Here is a 22,105-nt window from a genome sequence, read left to right on the forward strand (position 1 = left end):
ATCCTTGCCACTCGTTTCTTCACTAGATGTATTTTTCACTCAGTAAAGATATGCACTTGCCTAATTCTGAAAGCTCGATCTGGACTATTCTAATTGACATATAATATTTTAAATTTTTTTTTGGCTAATTCAAAATGATTCGCTTGAGAATTGGTATAGGGAGATTCATTTAAATAGTTAGCCAACCGATATAGGTCCGATGGGTTCAAACTATTGACTAGTTTCACGTGGAAAACGTGTTCCACAAGAATAGTAGGGTCTTCAATTAAATGCTTATCAAACAAAATTTTCCTTTATATGCAGCACTGCTGCATGGTGGACATACAACGACCTGCTTAACAGCCACCCATGAGATGGTGTGGTGTCCATCTCCAAAAATGTTGAGATGGATGCTACTGCATAAAACACGACCTCTTGATGTCCATCAAAGTTGTATGTTTTTAAAATAATCTTTCACACTTTTTGCTACCTTTAAGCAAATACGTCCAATGACTAATACAGTAGGACACAATATTTTCAAAATATTTCCTATTCTAATCTATTCTAAAAGCACCATACATTTTTTTTTATGATCAAATCGGCAAAAGGATTTTTTTTGGTATTTTTTTCTTTGTTCTATAACTATATTTATACCTCGAGTAGAGGGTATCCGCCTTCTCCAATCTGTACCTATCGTGCTTTTAATGTCTTTTTCATGTTTGTTTTTTTAATCTGACAATAAAGTTGTGTTCTAAGAGATTGATTTTATATGAATCAACTCTTGCATTGTCTGATTCCGAGTGCGGGTAAGTTTTTATAAAGTTTGAAATTGAGCAAAAATTTGGTCGTCATTTTTTAATTAAAACCAAAAATTTCGTTGGTTGTTTGCAAAATTACGCTTTTTCTTTTTTTCTTTTTTAGTAAAAGTGAAGAGCCAACGATGTTGCTCTGCACAGGGCAAGGCATTATATGTGTTATAATAATATTTTTGCCCTTGTTGTCTGCGTCAACGGACTCGAAACCTCGTTTTAAATCAAGCTAAATCCAGAGAGCCTACCAACAAAGGGAGCTCATCATCTCTCTCTTCTCTGCCCCTCTCCTGTGTTTATGAACGTATAAATTCAATATCTTTTCTGCTAATTCTTACCAGTGATCGTCAACGAAGGAAGCCGAGGAGAGAAAGAGAGAGATAGGAAGAACAACATTCTTCATCACCAACAGCATGATGGGTATTTTTTTGCAGGCCGTGTGAGAGAATCGTTGGACTTTCTCATCCCCAATTCTGCATCCTTTCTTTCCACGACGAGAATAGGTTAATCCCGCCGTTTTCTCTACTTCTTTGCTTTGATTTGTAGATGGGAGAAACGTTTTCCCCATCTTTTTATCTGGTTTTGTGGGAGACGGGATCGCGCGCTTCGCGGTTCTGATGATTTGTGTGTTTTTTCCCCTTTTCGTAAATGAACTATGGATGAAAGGAAGATGGAAAATTTCTTGCTTGTTGTAGTGGTAGATCTTTTTTGTGCTGTATAAATCGTTTTTGCGTATAGTTTCGTTTGTCTTTTCGCATGAGCTTCTGGAGTTGGGTCTTCCCGTGCTATCTGGCTGTTTTTTCTTTTGTTTTTATTTTCTTGTGGTGTATTTGAGTTTGATGTTTTATGCTTCATGAGATGGTTCTTTTGCACTCTGAGTTTTTCTTTTTTTTTGTTGGGGGGGGGGGGGGTGTTGTTCCGATTTCGAATTAGTGGATTTTCTCTTCCTTTTTTTTTCTGAAAGTTCGTGATTGTGTGTGCATGCATGTGAGTGATGTGATCTTGTGGGCATGTTTGTGTGTTTCTTACCCTTGCCAAGTTCATCTCTTTGAATTCCTTCTGTTGATACTTACGCTAAATTTAGAGGAGAAATTGGTTTCTCGATGCTGGGTTCGTGGTTGAAGGTCATTTTGTTCTATTTCAATACTGTTTTTGTGGGAGATTAGTTTCTGTGAATTCTGCAAATGCAATCTTGACGGGAGGGTGCTTCTGAGGTTGAACTTTTGTTGGGATGGGGGCGACCGTGTAATGTGGTTTCTGTAGCCATGAGAGTGGAGATTGGTAGTTGACGGTGGATTAAATCATTGAATACTGTTCCTGTTCGTATAGAAGAAAACTGTGTCTTCTTTGGACCTTCTGTGTGTTTTGGTGTAAATGATGTTTGCGGGGTGATTAAGGGGCGTCAGTGTGATACCTGTTATGCCGTGAAGCTAGCATTTCTAGTAGCACACATGCATGTATAGTTATGCAATATGCGACTGCATCAGGACTCTTGGATATGCTTTTCATATGGCAAATTTTTATAGAAAATTACTGTGATATGAGGATTGGGCATGTGTGAAATCACCACGCCTGACAAGGTTCGAGAATCCTTGAAAGTTCCACATCTATGGTTTTGAAACTTGATCAAGTTCCACTTTATATCTGCTCTTCGCAAATACAATGATTTGGAAACCTAAACTATCTGAAATCCTGTCGGGCACATAAGGGTCTTGGGCTGGGGCAGCACGATCATCATGATATCAAGGTGCCAGGATCATTGCAGACTTTCCTGAAAGTAAAGAAGAACTAATAGAAGAAAGGTGCCTACCATGAGTTAATTGGCTGCGACAACATGATCGTCCTTGGTACCAAGGTTCCAGGGGTTATTGCAAACTTGCCTACAAATAAAGAAGAAGAAGAAAGAAAAGGTGCATGCCATAGATTATGAGTCTTATGGCTGAATATAGAATGTGTTAGAATAATATTTACAAACTACTGCCTGTATGCCATAATCGAACACAAGTACAGGATTTCCTCCTAATGAGAAATGTGTCATAGTTGAGATCAAGGATTCATTAAATTAGTTTCATACTAGCTACTGGATTCAGGAATGATAAATAGACTATAGAGTTTCAGTTATTAATTTTTTCAAGCTTCTTTTGTCTTCTAAATGTCTGTAATTTGCATTATTACATGGGGAAGCAATTATCTTTTTTTGTTTAATCCTGGCACCTTAAGCTTGTACAATAACTTATCTTCAGTTCAAAGAGAGAAGTGATGTACTGATAGCTTTTCTGAGGGGTATAGCCAGCTTAATAGTTTATTATGTGCAGAAAAATTAGCTAAATTGTTTATTAAACTACCTTTTTGTGGTTTTTTCTGTTGCTACTTGACATGATAGAATACTGAAAGAGTTCTGCATCATATAACAGTGTCTCTTCATTTCTAATACATTTCCTTGTCTATGGCAGATTTTAATGCAATGGAAGAATCTCCAGGCCTCTCATCTCAAGGTTTGCTTCTTTCCTTTAGCCACTAGGGCTTGATGCGATGGAATAGCCTTTTGAAAGTACTTTTCCCTGATTTCTGTCATGCATTTATGTGGATTAAAATATATTCTGGTTTATTCATTTAACCATTCTCAGATGCTTATTATCATTGTTTCCAACAGGCCTGGATAAAGTAACCTCGATGAAGATTCCTCAGAAATCAGGGAGCAATGCATGGGGAATTCAATCCAAGTCAGAGGCTTATCATGTCTCAGATTATACTAGCCTCTTTTCAAGTTCTTTGCCTGTTTTTCCCCGTGAAAAGTGTATGTTATTGTTTTTGTTCTGTTTTAATGTTCCCATTATTTTATATATCTATTTGGTGAACTGTGGGTAATCAGATATGAAAATTTGCAGTGAATTTTGAGGGTTTGGTCCAGGGTGTGGAAGCTGCTGGAACTGCATCATCAAGTTCAAATCAAATTCATGAGGAGAAAGAGAACAAGGAGTCCACCGAAGATGTTGATCATCATGCAATTGGAAGCCTTCTGCCTGATGATGAGGATGAACTTTTGGCTGGCATCGTGGATGATTTTGACCTAAGCGGTTTGCCCACTCACATTTACGATGTGGATGATTATGATTTTTTTGGCAGTGGAGGGGGTATGGAATTGGATTTTGAGCCACAGGATAGCCTGAGTCTGAGTTTTTCCAAAGCTAGCATCTCAGATAGCTATGTTGGAAATGCAACTGCTCAGTATGGGCTCTCAAATGGTATGGGAGCCATTGCAGGGGAACATCCATATGGGGAGCATCCATCTAGAACATTATTTGTGCGGAATATCAACAGTAATGTTGAGGATTCAGAGTTGCGATCTTTGTTTGAGGTAGATATTTGAACCCTAAATTCTCTAGGTTTCTCACCTTCTCTTCTCTCTTCTTTTTCCTTTCTTCTCCCTCCACTTCCCCTTTTTCTTTGTTTAGGAGACAGACATAGAAAGTTAGAAACCATTACAATAATCCATAAGGACCATGAAAATATCAGTCACCAATACTTAAAATTCTTTATACACTTCTGTATAAGTTTCTATTCACAGTCGCTAAATACTTTAAAAGCCTTTTGATGCCTACTTAGGCACCCAATCATATGATGTCCACATTGAGTCTTTCAAGACAGTTGCTTAGTCTTGTTTTGTCTTATTTAATGGAAGGCCATAAGGATCTTCAGAAGCCTCTTACGATGGACTTGGTAGGGCTGGTACTTTGGAAATAGCTTTATTTTTTATCTGAAAAGCTAAATTATTAAGTGTAAAGGGTTAGACGGTGAAGAACCAAAAAGAAAATAGTGGAAATGTGTTCTATTTTTGCTCAACTGAGTTAACTATACGAGCTGTAATATTCTTTTAGAGATATACATTTTTTATTTTTGAAAGTTTAAGTTAACTATAAGGAGTTTTGGAAAATAATCTAGCAAATTGAATCAGATATTTTAGTATCTTTCAAATTTATACCCTTCATTCTATTCATATAAAAGTATCTTTCAAATAGATAGGGTTTTCAAGGGTTACTTTTGTGTAAGAAAGTATGCAATTTTTTTATCATTTATTTAAGGCTCTCTATGATGTCAGTTTTCCTTACTATTCTTGTGGTTATTTATGAACCATTTAAAATATCTGTTTTTTCCCCTTTTGTAGCAATTTGGTGCCATCAGGACTCTATACACTGCATGCAAACACAGGGGATTCGTTATGATATCTTACTATGATATTCGTGATGCTCGGACTGCAATGCGTGCATTGCAGAATAAACCGTTACGTCGGAGGAAACTTGACATTCATTTTTCAATTCCAAAGGTTTGTTCTACAAAAGTTTAATCTTTACCTGAAATCTTGAAGTTGTAAACCCTTTAAATAATTTCATGTTAAATTCCAGGATAACCCTTCAGACAAGGATATAAATCAAGGAACCCTTGTGGTTTTTAATCTTGATCCCTCAGTTTCAAATGATGATCTCCGCCAGATATTTGGGGCTTATGGAGAAGTCAAGGAGGTTAAGATCTTTAGTTTCTGTTTGTTTTTCTTATGGGTAAACACATCTAGTTGATTTCTTATTTTTCCTGGTGCATTTGTGAACAGATTCGGGAGACTCCACATAAGCGGCATCATAAATTTATTGAATTTTATGATGTCAGAGCCGCAGAAGCTGCTCTTCTGTCTTTAAATAGGAGTGATATTGCTGGAAAACGGATAAAGCTTGAACCCAGCCGTCCAGGTGGAGCTCGGCGAAAGTATCTCTCTCTCTCTCATGAATTGTTGAACTATTGCAAATATTTTATGGTGTATGTGTTGGTTTCACATCTATAGCAATTTATCACTTGTGAGCAATATGTTTTACCATTTACATGTGAAAGTGTCATTGCTAATTATGTCTGTCTGCCTTTGCTTTGATTGTAATCATGAATCTTATGGTATTAATTATAATACACTTTCCTTCGCAGGGCTATAATTAAGATGCCATGAAATTTTGTTGATCAAGTCCAAAAGTTTGATACTGTTTGATTGCCTTTATATGGTCACCTTGCCATAAAATATCCATACTTCTTGCATTGTCACGTTTTATTTTTTGATTTCAGTTCTGATTGCGCACACTAGATGTATGCTCAAGCTCACCTAATGCATTTTTGTTTCTGTTCAAGATTAAGAATTATCACCTAGTTGACAAAACAACACTGTTCATAGAAACAACCATGAACCTTGATCTCCCAATGATGATCTCTTTGTAATCTGCTGTTTATTTATGTATTCTTGAATTTATCTGATTACATGAATATGTGGTTTTAGTGAAGGAAACCAAATAAATTGTGCCGATAGACTGATTCATCCGCTGGCTACATACAGATACTCTTTTCTGATGGTTACTCATCCATGCCCTATGTGTGCCATTAATCTGCAGCATAGTCACAGATATCAGCAACACTTTCAAAATATCACGATATTATCGCTGTAAATTCAGCAAACTATATTATAGGTAAAATACTGTGATATTTTGAAAATATCACCAATTTGATAATATCATGATATTATCACGATTGTCAATTAGTTTTACTGTTTTTATTTATTTTCTGCATTTTAAATATGTTTTTCTTCTTTCTTTTACATTTTTTACTTATTTTTTTTTATTATTTATGTATTTTTTTGTCTAAACATGATATTTTCTTACTTATTTTTAAGCCCTGAGATTTTCCCGAGAATTATCACCGAACCTATAATATCGCGAGAAATAGCCTCATTAAGATATAGCCGATACTGGTATTTGTGACTATGAAATGCAATAAGTTGGTGTCTGAAAATTTCACAAAATTTTGGATTTTTATTAGGTTTCCCTAATTTCTTCAGTGACTTGGGGAGATTCAAATTAATAATTGTGAGGGTCTCTTTTCTTGTACAAATTTCCATCCCCTACAAGAATTGTTTTATGGAAGTGCTGTGCTGTTGGCGCAAAAGGTAAAGAGTATGGCAGAGGCTAATATGTAATACATCTACAGACATATATGAACAAAAGGGCGGGGGGGATATATATAATACAATATTATATGCTGGTGGAAGCAGTGAGTGGCGACACACTGCAGCAGTGCAGGGGATGATGGTGGTTGATTAATAACGAGATGGAAGTTGGAAGTGCTGTGTACTAAATATATAACACGTGGGATTGTGAATGGCTAATGTGTCGCGACAAGGGCAACACAGGGGTTCAGGAAGTGAATGTAAGAAGCAGTGCTCTGAATTTCAGCAGGATGAAGGTGATGGGGAAAACTGCAACAGGTAACTTCAGCAATGAATAGCTAATGCTGAACTGTTGACAATTACGGTATGGCGAGTGTAGAATGAAAGATGCTATGAGGTGGTGAGAAGAGCGCATAAAATAGAAAGCACATCACTATGTTGGGGCTGCTGCCACAGCGGGTGGATGCTGCAAACAGATGCCTCGCTGCTGAGAGAAAAAGTCGTGGGATGATGGCACCACAGCACCTACACAGTTCCGGCAAGTGGCTGTTAAGCAGTCTTGCAGCAGAGTATTGCTTGGCCTACAGGTGTTAATGATGGCCTCACCAAAAGAGAGATCAAATATTTGAAAACAGCTATGTAGATTGACTACAGTTGTTGATTACTTAATTTGAGCCCTGAAAATAACCAAGACAATGAATTAGTTTTATCAATAGACCTTACTCTGCAGACTTGATATACAGGAAACCAAGGAGTTTTGCTTATGGTTGAAACCATGGATCCTTTTTTCGATACTGAAATATCAAACTAAATGGTTGTGGTTCCATCATCCATGATCACCATCATATAGTGCTGGAGAGTGGTCCCATGTTTGTATCCCGTTAGCCGCATCGTAGTTTTCCAAAAGTTTGACTTCTTAAGCTTTTTTCTTATTTTCATATCATACCACTATAAGGTGCGGCATAGAATAGTCAATGAAGGTGATTTCCATCTCTAAGGCTCTTAAACCTCCCAAACCTTGAATAAATCTTACACAATGTTGTAAAAAGCGTAATAAAAGAGTCTAACATACAGGTGTATTCAAACTTATCCTATGTCACATAGGTACAGGTATGGGTCCGAAGGGTACAACACGACAATTTCAAAAAATGAGGGTACGGGGACACGGCTATATATATATATATATATATATATATATATATATAGAGAGAGAGAGAGAGAGAGAGAGAGGTAGGCCAGTGACAGCCAGCATAAAAACTTAGTCATACCCTATGAATATGAACCAATATGAGAATTTCGTTGGGGCGTTCCCTACTGAGCGACGCGCTGTACTCTATAGGCTCGGAGGCAGTGATAAATGGGCAAGCGTTGCTCACACCGACGCCCGGGTGTGGTGTCAAATAGGCAAGGGTTCCCTTACTTTGTTGGACGGGTGGGGGTAAAGAAGTTAGTCCAAGACCATAAAATTAGGTTAGCCACTTGGAACATAGGGTCTTTAACTGGTAAGTTCGTAGAGTTAGTAGATGTTATGTGTAGGAGAAAGATTGATATTTTATGTCTACAAGAGACCAAATGGGTAGGTGAGAAAGCAAAAGTGATAGAACCTTGAGGATATAAGATTTGGTATACATAAATAAATAAGAATAGGAATGGAGTAGGGATTGTTATGAGTCGTGAGTTTATAGATAATGTAGTTGAGGTCCGTAGGAAATGTGATAGGATTTTACTTATTAAATTAGTATTAGGTATGGATATTATTAATATTATTAGTGTTTATGCACCTCAAGTAGGTTTAGATGATTCCATTAAGCATCAATTTTGGGAAGATTTAGATGGAGTAATACAAGGGATATCTTATGGAGAAAAGCTTTTCATCGGCGGTGACCTTAATGGACATGTAGGCATTAGTAGGGATGGATCTGAGAGTATCCATAGAGGCTATGGTATAGGAGAAAGAAACGAAAGTGGAGAAAGGATTTTAGATTTTGGTTTGTCCTATGATATGATCTTAACTAACACTTGGTTTAGGAAGAGGGAGTCTCACCTAGTAACATTTAAAAGGGGGGTTAATACGAGTCAGATAAATTTTTTCTTACTTAGAAAGAGAGATAGGAGTTGTTGCATCGATTGTAAGGTTATAACGGGAGAAAGTGTAGCTACACAACATAGAGTCTTAATTTTAGATCTTAGAATTAGACAATGCCGCAAAAGGGATAAACATAAAATAGATCCTAGAATTAAGTGGTGGGCACTGAAAGGAGCTAAACAATGAATGTTTGTAGAGCAAGTAGTTAAGGAAGCTGATTGGTGTCTCGAGGAGGATTTAGAATCAATGTGGAATAAGATAGCGGGTGGCATGAGAAAGATGGCTAAGGAGGTATTGGGTGAGTCTAAAGGCGGTGCGCTGCTAGGTAAGGATACATCATGGTGGAACGAGGATGTCAAATTAGCTATTAAGGTTAAAAGAGAGTGTTATAGAAATCTAAGTAAGAGTCATGATAATGAGAATTTGGAGAAGTATATGATAGCAAAGAAAGAAGCTAAAAAAGTAATTCAAAACGCGAGGGATAAGGTATATAAGGAGGTTTATGACAAGTTGGATACCAAAGAGGGCGAGAAGGATATTTATAGGCTTGTAAAGATGAGAGATAGGAAATTGAGGGATCTGGGTATGGTTAGATGTATCAAAGTTGAAACACAAAGGGTTTTAGTCAAAGATGAGGAGATTAAGGAGAGATGGAAATATTATTTTGATAAGCTATTTAATGGAAGTCATGCTCAGGATCTTGGAGACTTCTCTATTCTTTTTCATAAGATGAATCGTGACTTCATGCGCAAGATTCAAAAGAAAGAAATTGCAGAGGTTTTGAAGAAAATGAAATCAAGAATGGCAGTTGGCCTAGATGGTATACCTATCGAGGCTTGGAAATGCTTGGGAGAGAAAGGTTTAGAATGTTTGACAAATCTTTTTAACAAGATTTGGCGGACAAATAAGATGCCTAATGGGTGGAGGAAGAGTACTTTGGTGCCTTTATATAAGAATAAGGGTGATATACAAGATTGCACAAACTATCGTGGTATAAAACTCATGAGTCATACTATGAAACTTTGAGAGAGGGTGATTGAGTCTAGGTTGAGGAAGGTTGTCATGATATCGGAGAATCAATTTGGTTTTATGCCTGGAAGATCAACTATGGAAGCTATACATCTTCTTAGACAACTTATTGAGAGAAATAGAGAGAGGAACAAAGATTTGCATATGGTTTTTATTGATTTGGAGAAGGCATACGATAGAGTACCTAGGGACGTTCTCTGGTGGACAATGATGAAGAAAGGTGTTTCTCTCAAGTACATTAGTATAATTAAAGATATGTATGAAGGAGTAGTAACCAATGTCCGCACTTGTGGAGGGGTGACAACCAATTTTCCTATAACGGTTGGGTTACATCAAGGATCTGCTTTAAGCCATTTCCTATTTGTTATAGTGATGGATGAGCTTACGAGATCAATTCAAGAAAATGTGTCGTGCTGTATGTTGTTTACTGATGATATTGTTTTGATTGATGAGTCTAGAGCTGGGGTTAATGCTAACTTAGAATTATGGAGATAGACATTGGAAGCAAGAGGTTTTAAGTTGAGTAAGAGTAAGACAGAATATATGGAATGTCGGTTTAGTAAGCAACGAAGTAGTGATGGGAGTGTAGTGAAGCTTGGTGTGCAAGAAATACCGGTGGATGATTGTTTCAAATATTTGAGATCTATCATTCAAAAGTATGAAGAAATTGATGGAGATGTAAATCATAGGATAAAGGTTGGGTGGATGAAATGGAAAAGTGCAACTGGAGTGTTGTGCGATCGTAGAATGCCATTGCGGTTGAAGGAAAAGTTTTATAGGACGACTATTAAGCCCGCTTTACTATATGGTACGAAATGTTGGGCTGCCAAGAGGCATCATATTCAAAAAATGAGTGTAGCTGAGATGCGTATGCTTAGATGGATGTGTGGAAATACAATAAAAGATAAGATTCAGAACGAGGAGATACGTAAGAAGGTAGGCGTTGCACCCATTGAAAATAAGATGAGAGAGAGTCGTTTACGGTGGTTTGGACATATTCGGCGAAGGCCTAATGATGCTCCAGTTAGAAGGATGGAGAAATGAGAAAATATATTAGTTAAAAGAGGTCGGGGTAGACCTAGGAAGACATGGATGGAGATGATAGGAAAGGATATGAATGCTTTGAACCTTACCGAGGACATGGCATTGGATATAAATGATTGGAGGAGAAGGATTCATGTGAAAGACCCAGAATGATTTTCTTTTTTGGTTCATATCACCGACCCCAATTATTTTGGGATGAAGACGTAGTTGTTGTTGTTGTTGTTTGTAGAGAGAGAGAGAGAGAGGTTTGGATATAGATCTATATTAAGATCCATCTCTCTCTCGCAAAAAGAAGAATACGAAAAAGAGGAGCGGAGGTAGGTAGGTTCTCTCTCTCGCTTGTTTTTGCTCCCTCCCTCTCTCTCTCTCTTGTTTTTGCTCCCTCCCTCTCTCTCTCTCTAGGGTGGGAAGGAGTGGATTTCAAGTCTCCCTCTCTCTCTTTTTCTTCTTCTTCCTCTTCCTCCTCTTTTATTCTTCTTCTTCTTCTTCCTTCCTGTCTTTTGCTCGAGAAACCAAAAAAAAAAGAAAAAGTTGGGTTGGGTCAGGGTTGGACCCGACCTGGATCAGCACGTACCCGTGCTGCGTCCGGTACCAGCACCCATGTCGACACAGGTACGGCTGCCAATATGGTGTGTCTGTGACAGAGAACTTATCGTGTTGTATCATATTGTAAGATATGCTACCAAAGCAATTTTAAAAATAAAAAATAGAGATTGGAAAAATCACTGTGCAAAAATATATATATATATATATATATATATATATATATATATATATATATATATATATATATATAAGATCACTAAAACTACTGAAAGTTCAAAACACCAAGTACATGTAGAGGTGGTCAACTAAAACTAAAATCTGTACTACTAATAAGGGAGTGATTAAGGACAACGATGCACAAAAATATTTTTCTTTACAAGCTACTTAAAAATGACACAAAGGTTTTATTAGGTATAGATGTCCTTTTCAATTTGTTTAAAATTTTTCTCACAATACCCCCTTCGCGCACGTGTGAGAGAGAGAGGAAATGGTAGTTCCCCCTAAATTAACTCCTTAAACTTAGGAAGGAGACCTAATCCAAACTTGATTCAACCCAGTTATGCTTTGGATCCAAACTGACTTACTACCTGGTTTAGTTGTTCTAAAACTGCTTGGACCCATTTGAAGATATAATTAAATTGAAGTGAAGTGAGGGATGGAAGATGTGAAGATGTATTAGGTTCGTTCTGACCTCTGATCAGAATCTAGAACCTTCTTCTTTGATGCAAATCGAAAAAAAAATCCGATCATGTAAATGGGGTCAAATTCTGGTAAAAAGAATTCCATGGAAAATATGCTTTCAAGCGTCAAAGAGATGCAATTTGTAAAATGATTTGGAGTTAAAATAATCAAAGTTTTTTTTATCTTTTTAAATGTTTTTGACCTTGGCAGTGTGATCCCAGACCGGCTGTTTTCTAGTATATTAAATAATAGTAACTTATAAAGATCAATTGACAAACTAACAAATATGTAACAATGAAACAACCAAATAATTCAACATGAATAAATAGCAAAGAAATAATTATAATAACTAAACGGACCATAAAAGTTTTATAACAAAAATTATTAAGGCTGGGGCTGCTAGAAACCTGAATTACTATTTCATAATTATGGGTCATTTTCATCAATCATTTCATCTTCCGAATCAGAGATGATTTCTAACAGTGGTTCTGTGGTGGCTGTGGCCCATACCCATGCCTTTCTTTTTATCTGTTTTTTTTTTTTCACTGGAAACAAACTCAGAGTGTATCATATGTTACTGGCCAATATGGACAAATAACCTTCATTTAATGATTTTTTTAGCATAAATAATATTGGGTTATGGGCCAATACATCGACACTCTGTATTGTGTAGCACGATAAGGTACGATGTTTACAATATTATCTTGCCTAAATAAGTAGATATGATGGTTTATCTTGGATTTTGTTCCAATGCTTCAGAGATTTCCAAGCCTACATAACCTTAGATGTCTCTTCAGTCTATGAACGCTAGAAGTGCTACATGGTTTTGATCTTCCTTTTTCTTTCACCTGAATGGCAAGAGGAACTATCACTAAAAAGGTGACAATTAGTTAAGTATAACCAAGAATAAAACATAGAAGTGTCCCCTAAGTTATTGAAAAACACATTTAACTGCCTCTCTCTCCTTTCTCTCTCTAGAACTGGCATTATCCACTCTTTGTCCGTGGGCTCCCTCTCTATCTTATAGGAGTCCCGGCATCAATGTAAAAATTCCCATCTTTCCCCACCTCCTCTTCTTCTCAGTCTATGTCTCATCTTCCCCTCTCCCTCTCCTTTTTCAGTATATGATTTCTGGTGTTCTCCCCCTTTTATCCACCCAATGGTTTCCCTTTCCATTCTGGATTCAGGAAATATATTTTGGCTATCTAAAGCATTCTTCTCGCATCTCCTCATAAGTTCTTCACCCTCTCAATTACGTGTTCCCTTCTTTTTTGAAACTTGTATGATCTTTTGGATTTTTTATAATAAAATTTTTTGTTGTTTCAAAGAACATTCCAGAGAGTGATTGAGGATTCTTGGATTATTGTTGGACGAGCACTCTGCATCTCATCAACCAGTGCTACAATGAAGGACAGTAGCCTCAAAGCAAAAAAAGAGACATTTAGACACAAAGAAGAAAAAAGACCCTTAAAAAGCAAAAATATTAGCAAAATGAAAGAGGCGTTTAGACAATCGACAATCATTACTTCCTTTTAGGTGGAAATTACTTGAAGGTGGAATACTAGCAGAGGCTATGTGTCTTCTCTTTTAATGCACAACAGGATTGTTGTACTTTTAGCACATTATTTAGTGCTTTCTCATGCCCTATAACATTTGGATTTTGGAATTAGCAAATGTGATGTTTTGTCTGTTTCAGCTTGATGCAGCAATTGAGCCAGGAGCTGGACCAGGATGAAGCTAGAAGTTATCGACCTCAAGTGGGTTCCCCAATTGGGAATTCTCCTCCAGGTGTTTGTATTGAGTTTTGCTTGGTCTTATCTGAGTTTTGATTGTATATATTATTCTGCTTAATCTCCTGAATTTAAAGGTGCAAGCTGAAGCAGGATAAACTGTTTGTGGCTTTGTGGCAGGTAATTGGGCACAATACAGCCCAAATGAAAACAGTCTGTTGCATGGTTCTAATGAGTCTCCAAGTTTGGGAACCATCAGTCCCATAGGCAGCCACCATTTACCTGGATTAGCTTCTATATTACCACCTCTAGTATCTAACTCTGTCAAGATTGCACCTATTGGTAAAGACCAAGGTAGGGGCAGCCAAGCAGATCTAGTATTCTCAAACAATAGTTCCATTAATGGAGCTGGTATTCAGCAGTCTCATTCCTTTCCGGAGATCGGCAGTGGAGTGATGCCAAATATGGGCCAGAGTCCTGGAAGTGTAACTTCTTTTGGTCTGACTTCTTCTAATGCATCCGGTGTTGGTACATTAACTGGACCTCAGTTTCTTTGGGGTAGTCCCACACCTTATTCTGTGCATGCTCATTCTTCAGTCTGGCCTGCACCATCTATCAGACGCTCATTCACCTCTACTGGACAAGGACATGGATATTCATACTCAAGTCGCCAAGCCCCCTTTATGACTTCATCGCACCATCACCACCACCATGTTGGTTCTGCTCCATCTGGTGTTCCCTTTGAGAGTCATTATGGTTTCTTCCCAGATTCCCCTGAAACAACTTATATGAAGTCCGTTGCTTTTGGGGGTATGGGTTTAAGTCACAATGAAGGAGCTTACATGATGAATACTGGCAGCAGAGCTACTATGAATTCTGGAATCGGCCTTTCAAGTAATGTCATGCCTGAAAATGGCACATCAAGTTTTCAAGTCTTGCCATCACAGAGGTTGGGGCATTTGATGCTTGGGAATGGTCCCTTCGCTGGGCCTTTTACGAGCTTAGATGGAATTACTGATCGTGGAAGAAGTCGTCGGGTTGAGAATAGTGTAAACCAGTTGGACAGCAAGAAGCAGTATCAACTTGACTTGGAAAAAATTGTGAGTGGTGAAGATACACGGACGACACTCATGATAAAAAACATTCCTAATAAGTATGATATTAGAACTTGTATTTCATAGTATTTTCTTTTCTTCAGTTTCACTTCTCTGCGGAAAGATGACTTTTTTGAATTTCAGGTACACATCTAAGATGTTGCTTGCAGCCATTGATGAGAACCATAAGGGAACCTATGATTTTTTATACTTGCCAATTGATTTTAAGGTATGGTTCTTTCATTGCATATAGTGAATAACATCTAAATACACAACATGCAGTTCCCTCTGACATCCTCTTCCATGTGTACAGAACAAGTGCAATGTGGGTTATGCCTTTATAAACATGGTGTCCCCATCGTACATCATTCCATTCTATGAGGTTTGTGTTTTTCTTTTACAACTGAAGTTACTAATTGTAGTTGAAAAATCACAAATCAACCATACTTGCATCTAAGCCTGAATTACCAAGTGTAATAATGCTGACAGCTGGATTCTTAGAAGTTATAACCTCACATGGTCCCAGATATAATCTTTAAGGCAACAATCAACTTGGAAGTGCATTTACATTCTAGTCTGGATTCTGGAATTCTCTTCCTCGTACAGCCATTGTGTAAATTGGAACTTAATTGCTCGAGAAATAAAGCGATATGTTTTGGGCATTTTTCCCATTTAGCACCCACCATAGTTTTTAAATCAAGTGGAAAGAGTAAAATGCTACTAACATTAAAATTTAAGCTTTAGAAACTTCCAGATCCTGTGTTTGTAGATGAAAATGCGTTCTTCAGAAATTTCCCAAATTCTGTTCTCAAAAAACATCTTTTCTATGGCTTTAACATGCTGAAACATTAATTTCAGGAAACTGTGTTTTTTGTGTAATAGAGGGGCACATCTTAAATTTCTTGCTTTGGCAGGCATTCAATGGCAAGAAGTGGGAGAAATTTAACAGTGAGAAGGTAGCTTCACTGGCTTACGCCCGTATCCAAGGAAAGTCAGCCCTTGTGACCCATTTCCAGAATTCAAGTCTAATGAATGAAGATAAGCGCTGTCGTCCTATCCTCTTCCACTCTGAAGGCCCAGAGGCAGGTGATCAGGTAGCATGTCATTTCATTTGATTTATTTTGTTTCCTATCAATTGTGTGCATCATCACATTACCTGATGTTGCTAATGCAATATATTCATCCAGGAGTCTTTTCCATCGAACAATTTGAATATACAGGTTCATCTATTGGATGTGTCTACCTCCGATCACTTGGCAGGCAGCCCTACAAAAATTTGGAGTGGTGAGAAAATTGAGAAAACTGATGGTTGATTTGGTAGCGATGACCAGTGAATTAGCCGGAAGCAGAAACTGTTACATAATTTTGTACATAGCGATTGGATTGTTGGTTCATGTCATTAGGTGGAGCCTGCTTTTCAAAGCGTTGGATACACCCAAAGAATTGTCTGGAGACTGAAGAAACTGTGAATGAAGAGTTAGGAAATGGTCTTTGTGTAGAGAATAGAGGGAAATAACAACCAAGTGTACAGGTGAAGATGAGGTCTGTTTGCTGGTGTGTTTGTTTGCTCACCACATTTGTCCATTGTCTGGTAATTTATGCCGCACAGGTGTTTGTTAAGTGGTGCTTGGAGTAAAAATCAGGAATATCTTATCATGTATAGGTCAATCATACTAGAGATTATGTCGTCTTTTGTGATGATATGTGGTAATGTGAACAGGATTGTATCTACAAAAACTGTACAGTTTATTTCCAGTGTTGCTCTTGCGACCCCCCCCCCCCCCCCCCCTTTGATGGAAATGTGATTCTGTGGTGGTAGGACCAGTCTGTTGGTTCAGTTGGGTCCGTCCAGGAATGTCAGATTAAGTCTCTAGTCAACTCAGAGTATAAATAATTTCGGCTCATTTGCAAAATTGCACTTTGTTGATTTAGTGAATCGGTCAAATCGCATATGCTACTCAAAGCCATGTATTATACTGACAGCTTGAACTAACATTCTGTGTTTGGATTAGGGCTGGTAAATGAGCTGAACGAGGTTATCTTGAGGTGTTCAAGCTTGGCTCGTTCCTCTGTCAAAGCCATCTAAGCTTGAGCTCATGACAAGCCTGAATGTTCTGTTTGGCGAAGCAAATTACCTTTAACAATTGGAAAATGTCATTGCTTATAGATTCTAAAAACTGAACAGAGAACGCTGCCTGTTTGATGATGCTCTCTCATCCAATGTCAACAATGACCTAGATGTTCATATCTTATTTACTACTTTCTATATGAGCACCCTTAGTATTTCAAGGATAGCTTATGCAACCCATATGGCTTGTGCATTCATTAGCAATCATTGTTTTCTTACGATTATTGTAGGTGGGGCAAAGGAGAAAATTGACAAGGGAAATTTTCAGTTACACGCCTAAAGTTTTGCTGATGTCAAAAACACACCCAAGTCTTTGATATTGTTAAAAGCACACACCTAAATTTATGTTTTATTATTTAAAAATACATTTTTGTCAAATTAACTTGCATTATCATTAACCTAAGTTGAGTTAATAAGATAAAGTTACTGGTTAGCGGTTACCCACAACAATTTTTTTTTTAATTTAAAAAATGCACAGTTTTGGTGAGAACAAGACACACCTAAGATTTGGTAATTACAGCTTACATTTAATCACAACTTTGACGGAAGTAAGCCCCAGTCTTGGTTTTTTTTTTTTTACCTAACCATGAAAAAATTTAGGTGTGCTTTTAACAATATCAAAAACTTGGGTGTATTTACCAACGGGGGCTCTGCTTGTCTGGCAGAAGCAGTCAGAAGTCGCCTTGTGTTGGGACGTTGCAAATTCGAATGCCAATGGTGCGGCTGTATAACTGGTAGGGATCTGCCTAACTCCAGCTTTCTCCATCGCAAAAAAAAAAAAAACTTGGGTGTATTTTTTTTTTTTATTGCTCAAAGTTTGTGTTTTTAAAAAGCTTTTTGACTTGAGGGAGACACCCTATATTGGGGGCAGATTCCTTGCATGTCTTGCACTCCATGACCTGTGGATAGTTGCACAATCACATTCAAGTTTTAGTGTATGGCGATTGTTCTCACTCCAAGCTATCAACGTCCTTATTGGTGTCCATGCTGTTATTGTTGCTGCTGGACACTATTTGCCCCATGTTCCTCTGCTTGACTATACGTGGGACTATTTGGGTGCTGCTCAAAACTCTACTTGTGTTGGTTTCTATTGCTCAAGACTCCGAACAAATGCCCCCCCTCATATCTAAAAGTTTTGGTGGTGCTTTTTATTTTTATTTATTTTTATATATTTTTTTAGAAAATTTCCATTTAGGGGCCAACATTTGGCCCCTGACTCCAAATATGAGCTACACGTTCCTGAAATTCCAAATATGGACCAATCACATGTCAACATCCGTCCTATTAGCAAACACGAGTCCTTTTTTTAATTATATTATCCCTTGAAAATTGAAAAAATATTCATTCATCCTCATAAAAAAGAAAAGGTAAACAGTTTGAACTCTTAATGATGAAGGTCACTATTGTAATTTAACTTATGATTTAACCTGAATTAAAGGACAACAATACATGCAAGCCCTTGTTTGACAGTTTTTAGAAAAAGTTCAGGCAATATTTGAAATTTCATAAACGTGTGGCAGGTATTTGGAATTAGGGGTAGAAGGTTGGCCACTAAATAAAAAAATTTATTTGTTTTGTGTGGCACGGCCAGTAATCCTTATATTAGTTTTTTTTTTTTCAATAACAATGAGAAACCAGTGTTACTGTTTGGACATCCCGTTGCAGTCCAACCCGTGCCACATTGACCATGGTCTTATTTTGGTGTTTGCTGTGTAAAAACCTATAAGTAGTCCCCCATGCTCAATGGGGATAGGTGAAATCTTAGCATTGATGTCTCCATTGCCTTCTTGTTGGTGATGGTCTGAAGCTGACATGTTTTGGGATTCAGATCGTTAAAATAAGAGTGGAGTCTGAGCCAACTGAGACAAGCTAGAGTTGGGTTGTTTAAATAAATAAATAAAAAGAGAAATTTTCATTTAGGGTCCAACCTTTTGCTCTTCATTCCAAATATGAGCCACATATTTTTAAAATAGGAGCCCAACTTTTGGTAGAAACTGTCAAATAGGGACCCCAAGTCAGCACCCATCATATTGAAAAAACTTGAGTCCTTTTTCGTTATTTGTATTGTCCCTTAAAAACTAAAAAGTACTTACTTATTCTCATAATAAAGAAAAAATGAAAAAGTAAAACAGTCTGAATGTTTAAACATGGTCAATTTGTCTTATGATTTAATTTGAGTTAAAGTAGAATAATAAATACAGGCCCTTGTTTGACAGTTTTTAGGAAAAGTTTAGCCCATATTTGGAATTTCAAAAACGTGTGACCTATATTTAGAATTAAGGAGAAAAGATTGGCCTGTAAATGGAATACCAATTGTTTGTAGTACTGCTCATCAAGATCATTTAGGGAACGTTTGGAAGAGAGAAAAACTCTCATAGGATAAAATAGTTTTGCCTATGAGGGTTTTTGATATGAAAAGTTTTCCAAAAGAAAGTTTCTTGCTTGTTTGTATAGCATGAGAAAACACTACAAGAAAAACTTTAATTAGCGACGGACGTTTGCAACGGAAATAATCCGTCGCCAATTTGCTACAGATTAGCTAAAGAAAATTATTCGTCGCTAACATTTGTGTAATTAGCGACGAAAAACTTCAGTGCTACTTGGCGACGGAGTAGCGACAAAAAATTTTTGTCTCATGTTCCGTCACACTTTAGCAACGGATCATCGACAAAAATTTTTCGTTGCTACTTCATCGTCAAGTAGCGATGAAATTGTTCTATCGCTAATTTCCTCTGTAAATCTTTAATACGAGCCTCTTTTCCTTTTCTGTTTCATTTGTCGCCCGCCCGTCGACCTCCCGTCACCCGCCCGCCCATCGCCCGCCCGCCGACCAACGACCTCCTCTCTCATTCCCTCTCCCATTCTCTCTCTCATTGCTCCCCCTCTATTTTTTCTGGTGAGCCCCGTCCGACGACCTCTTCTTTCGTTTCCCTCTCTCGTTGCTTCCCCTCTAGTTGCCGGAGGGCCAACAACTCCAGCCCGCGACGACCCCAACCCGCTCACAGGTAACCCTTTACCCTATGTTGGAGCCTCCCCCTTCCCCCTATGGTTGCTGGAGGGCCAGCAGAGGCCTGAGAGCCTATGTCGGGCCCTCCCCACCCCTCTGTAGTCAACGGGGGCTGGCAGAGGCCCCGATCGCCTCTGCCAGGCCCTCCTCTTGCCCCGATCTCCAGCAGGACAGAGAGCTTCGCCCTTGTTCTTTCGAATGCTGACAGGGGGGGGGGGTGTCCTCTTGACGTCTCATGCAGTGGGGCTTCGCCCCGCTGCCAGAGAATGATCGACAAGGGGAGAATCCCCCTGCCCCTGGCAAGGGGTGGCTTCGCCCCCTCTGTTCTCGATAATTTTGACAGAGGGTGAAACCCCCATGCCCCTTGTCCGTTTTTCCGGCAAAGGGCAGATCCCTCTGCTGGGAAATTTTGATTTTTGGCAGGGGGATCAGCCTCTACTTCTCGATGCTTCCTTTCGGGGGGTTCCACCCCCTACCTCCTCTGAATGTTTCGGCAGGGGGTTTCGCTCCCTGCCTTGACCTTACTGCCGACAGGGGCAACGCCCCTGCCTATTTCACTTTCAACAGAGGGCTGTGTCTCCCTGTCTAGGCTCATTTTCGATATGGGGCATCACCATCCTTGTCATCGGGTAATAAACTTCATTTTAACATAGAGTCTCCTACAGATTCTGCAACAGATCCTGCTTGTGCCCCGTGACCCATGGTAAGTAAGTGACAAAAGCAATGCAAATCAGGTAAATACCCATGGTGAGTAAGTGATGCGTGTGCATCACAAGTTATTTAATTTCTTTAATGCAACACTTTTTTATTCACACACTCACTTAGTTGTAGATATCTAGGACTGCTTTGATGGAGTTCGGAGATCATGCTGAGCATGATTTTAATGCATGAAAATAGAAGTGTTCTTATTTTTGGAGTTCGAATTCCATGCTATTCATGGTAGTAGTTAGCGGGATATTGAAGTGTGCTTGCTGCAAGTACATGTTTGACATTGTTTTGATATAAATGATTTGAATGTATTGCAATGTTTGATGTGATTGTATCCATGCTTGCATGAAGTTACTTTCAATTTGATTATAACTTTCATGTGAAATTGTATCATGAAAACATGCTTCAAATGATTTGAAATGTATTGCAATATTTGATGTGAATGATTTGAATGTATTGAAATGTATTGCAATGATTCAAATGATTTGAATGTATTGCATGGCATTTTTTATTTGTTAGAATATGGTTCGTAGAGGTCACAGTGGTCGAGCACCCAATGGTATTCAGTCTCAGCCTTTATCTTCACGGGCTGCTTCGATAGGTATATCATTTAACTAATTATATACTTGATTAGTTTAAATACGCATTGTGTGAATTTCTAACTCATTTTCTATAGATGATGTTTCACTTGCACATGACCCACCTACACCAGTTATTCATACACGTCTCAAGACAATGTCGGATACAGGGTCTTCTCAGTCTGATACACGATGACTCATTCAAATAGTATATATCGATAATCGACCATAAGTATTTCATTTTCACTTATCCTATACTTATCTTATAAATATTGTATATTGATAGTTAATGTGTATTAATTCATGTGCAGCGCAAGGTTCGAGCCATAAGAAGTAATATGAGAAATTAGGCATTCACTAGTTCAACATCTATCAGGACCGATCGTTCAATAGAAAAAGTACCCAAAGAAGGTGTTGGACAGATTGCGGTCCTCATTCATGGTATATAATCATTTCTCATAGTCAATGTGTTTCATATTTAATTTTTTGTTATAGTCATGTTTACAAACTTTCTGAAATTATTTGTACGCTTTAAATCGCTTCACGACTACAATGGAGGAGCAAGACGCGAGAAAGGTGTGGCAGAAGGTGACTGTCAGTCGATTTGTAGACATGTTGCACAATATGAAGACTGCAACAAGAAAAGCATTTGGCGGGATAGATGATCCACTGCAGTGGAAGGGCCATGACCCTCCAACTATCAGATCAGATG

The 22,105-nt window shown here is 38.1% G+C and overlaps 1 protein-coding gene across 3 annotated transcripts; it reads left to right on the forward strand.

Annotated features, from left to right (window-relative positions):
• The first annotated feature begins 329 nt into the window (after nucleotides 1–329).
• On the forward strand, nucleotides 330–16,727 carry LOC149815792 (protein MEI2-like 2). Of its 3 annotated transcripts, none has more exons than XM_089988362.1 (14): nucleotides 330–432; nucleotides 1,130–1,291; nucleotides 3,242–3,283; nucleotides 3,442–3,585; nucleotides 3,677–4,146; nucleotides 4,954–5,112; nucleotides 5,192–5,308; nucleotides 5,395–5,546; nucleotides 13,845–13,936; nucleotides 14,059–15,031; nucleotides 15,117–15,201; nucleotides 15,286–15,354; nucleotides 15,887–16,066; nucleotides 16,160–16,727. In XM_089988362.1, the coding sequence occupies exons 1-14, from the start codon at nucleotides 354–356 to the stop codon at nucleotides 16,283–16,285; spliced, it is 2,850 nt and encodes a 949-aa protein (XP_089844488.1). In that variant the 5' UTR covers nucleotides 330–353; the 3' UTR covers nucleotides 16,286–16,727. The 3 variants fall into 3 exon arrangements, with proteins under 3 accessions (XP_089844488.1, XP_089844489.1, XP_089844490.1); XM_089988363.1 differs by having other exon boundaries at nucleotides 16,193–16,727; XM_089988364.1 differs by lacking the exon at nucleotides 15,286–15,354.
• Nucleotides 16,728–22,105: the final 5,378 nt, after the last annotated feature.

Source organism: Nuphar pumila, chromosome 15 (genome assembly GCF_984573655.1).
Source record: "Nuphar pumila chromosome 15, dmNupPumi1.hap1.1, whole genome shotgun sequence".
Taxonomy (NCBI): Eukaryota; Viridiplantae; Streptophyta; class Magnoliopsida; order Nymphaeales; family Nymphaeaceae; genus Nuphar; species Nuphar pumila.

Excerpts from the sequence above, each read along its gene's own strand:
- LOC149815792 (XM_089988362.1), top strand. The coding sequence starts at position 354 with ATGGTGTGGTGTCCATCTCCAAAAATGTTGAGATGGATGCTACTGCAT. Across the intron at positions 1,292-3,241 it reads TCTTTCCACGACGAGAATAG|ATTTTAATGCAATGGAAGAA; the intron begins GTTAATCCCGCC and ends TGTCTATGGCAG. Across the intron at positions 15,032-15,116 it reads ATAAAAAACATTCCTAATAA|GTACACATCTAAGATGTTGC; the intron begins GTATGATATTAG and ends TTTGAATTTCAG.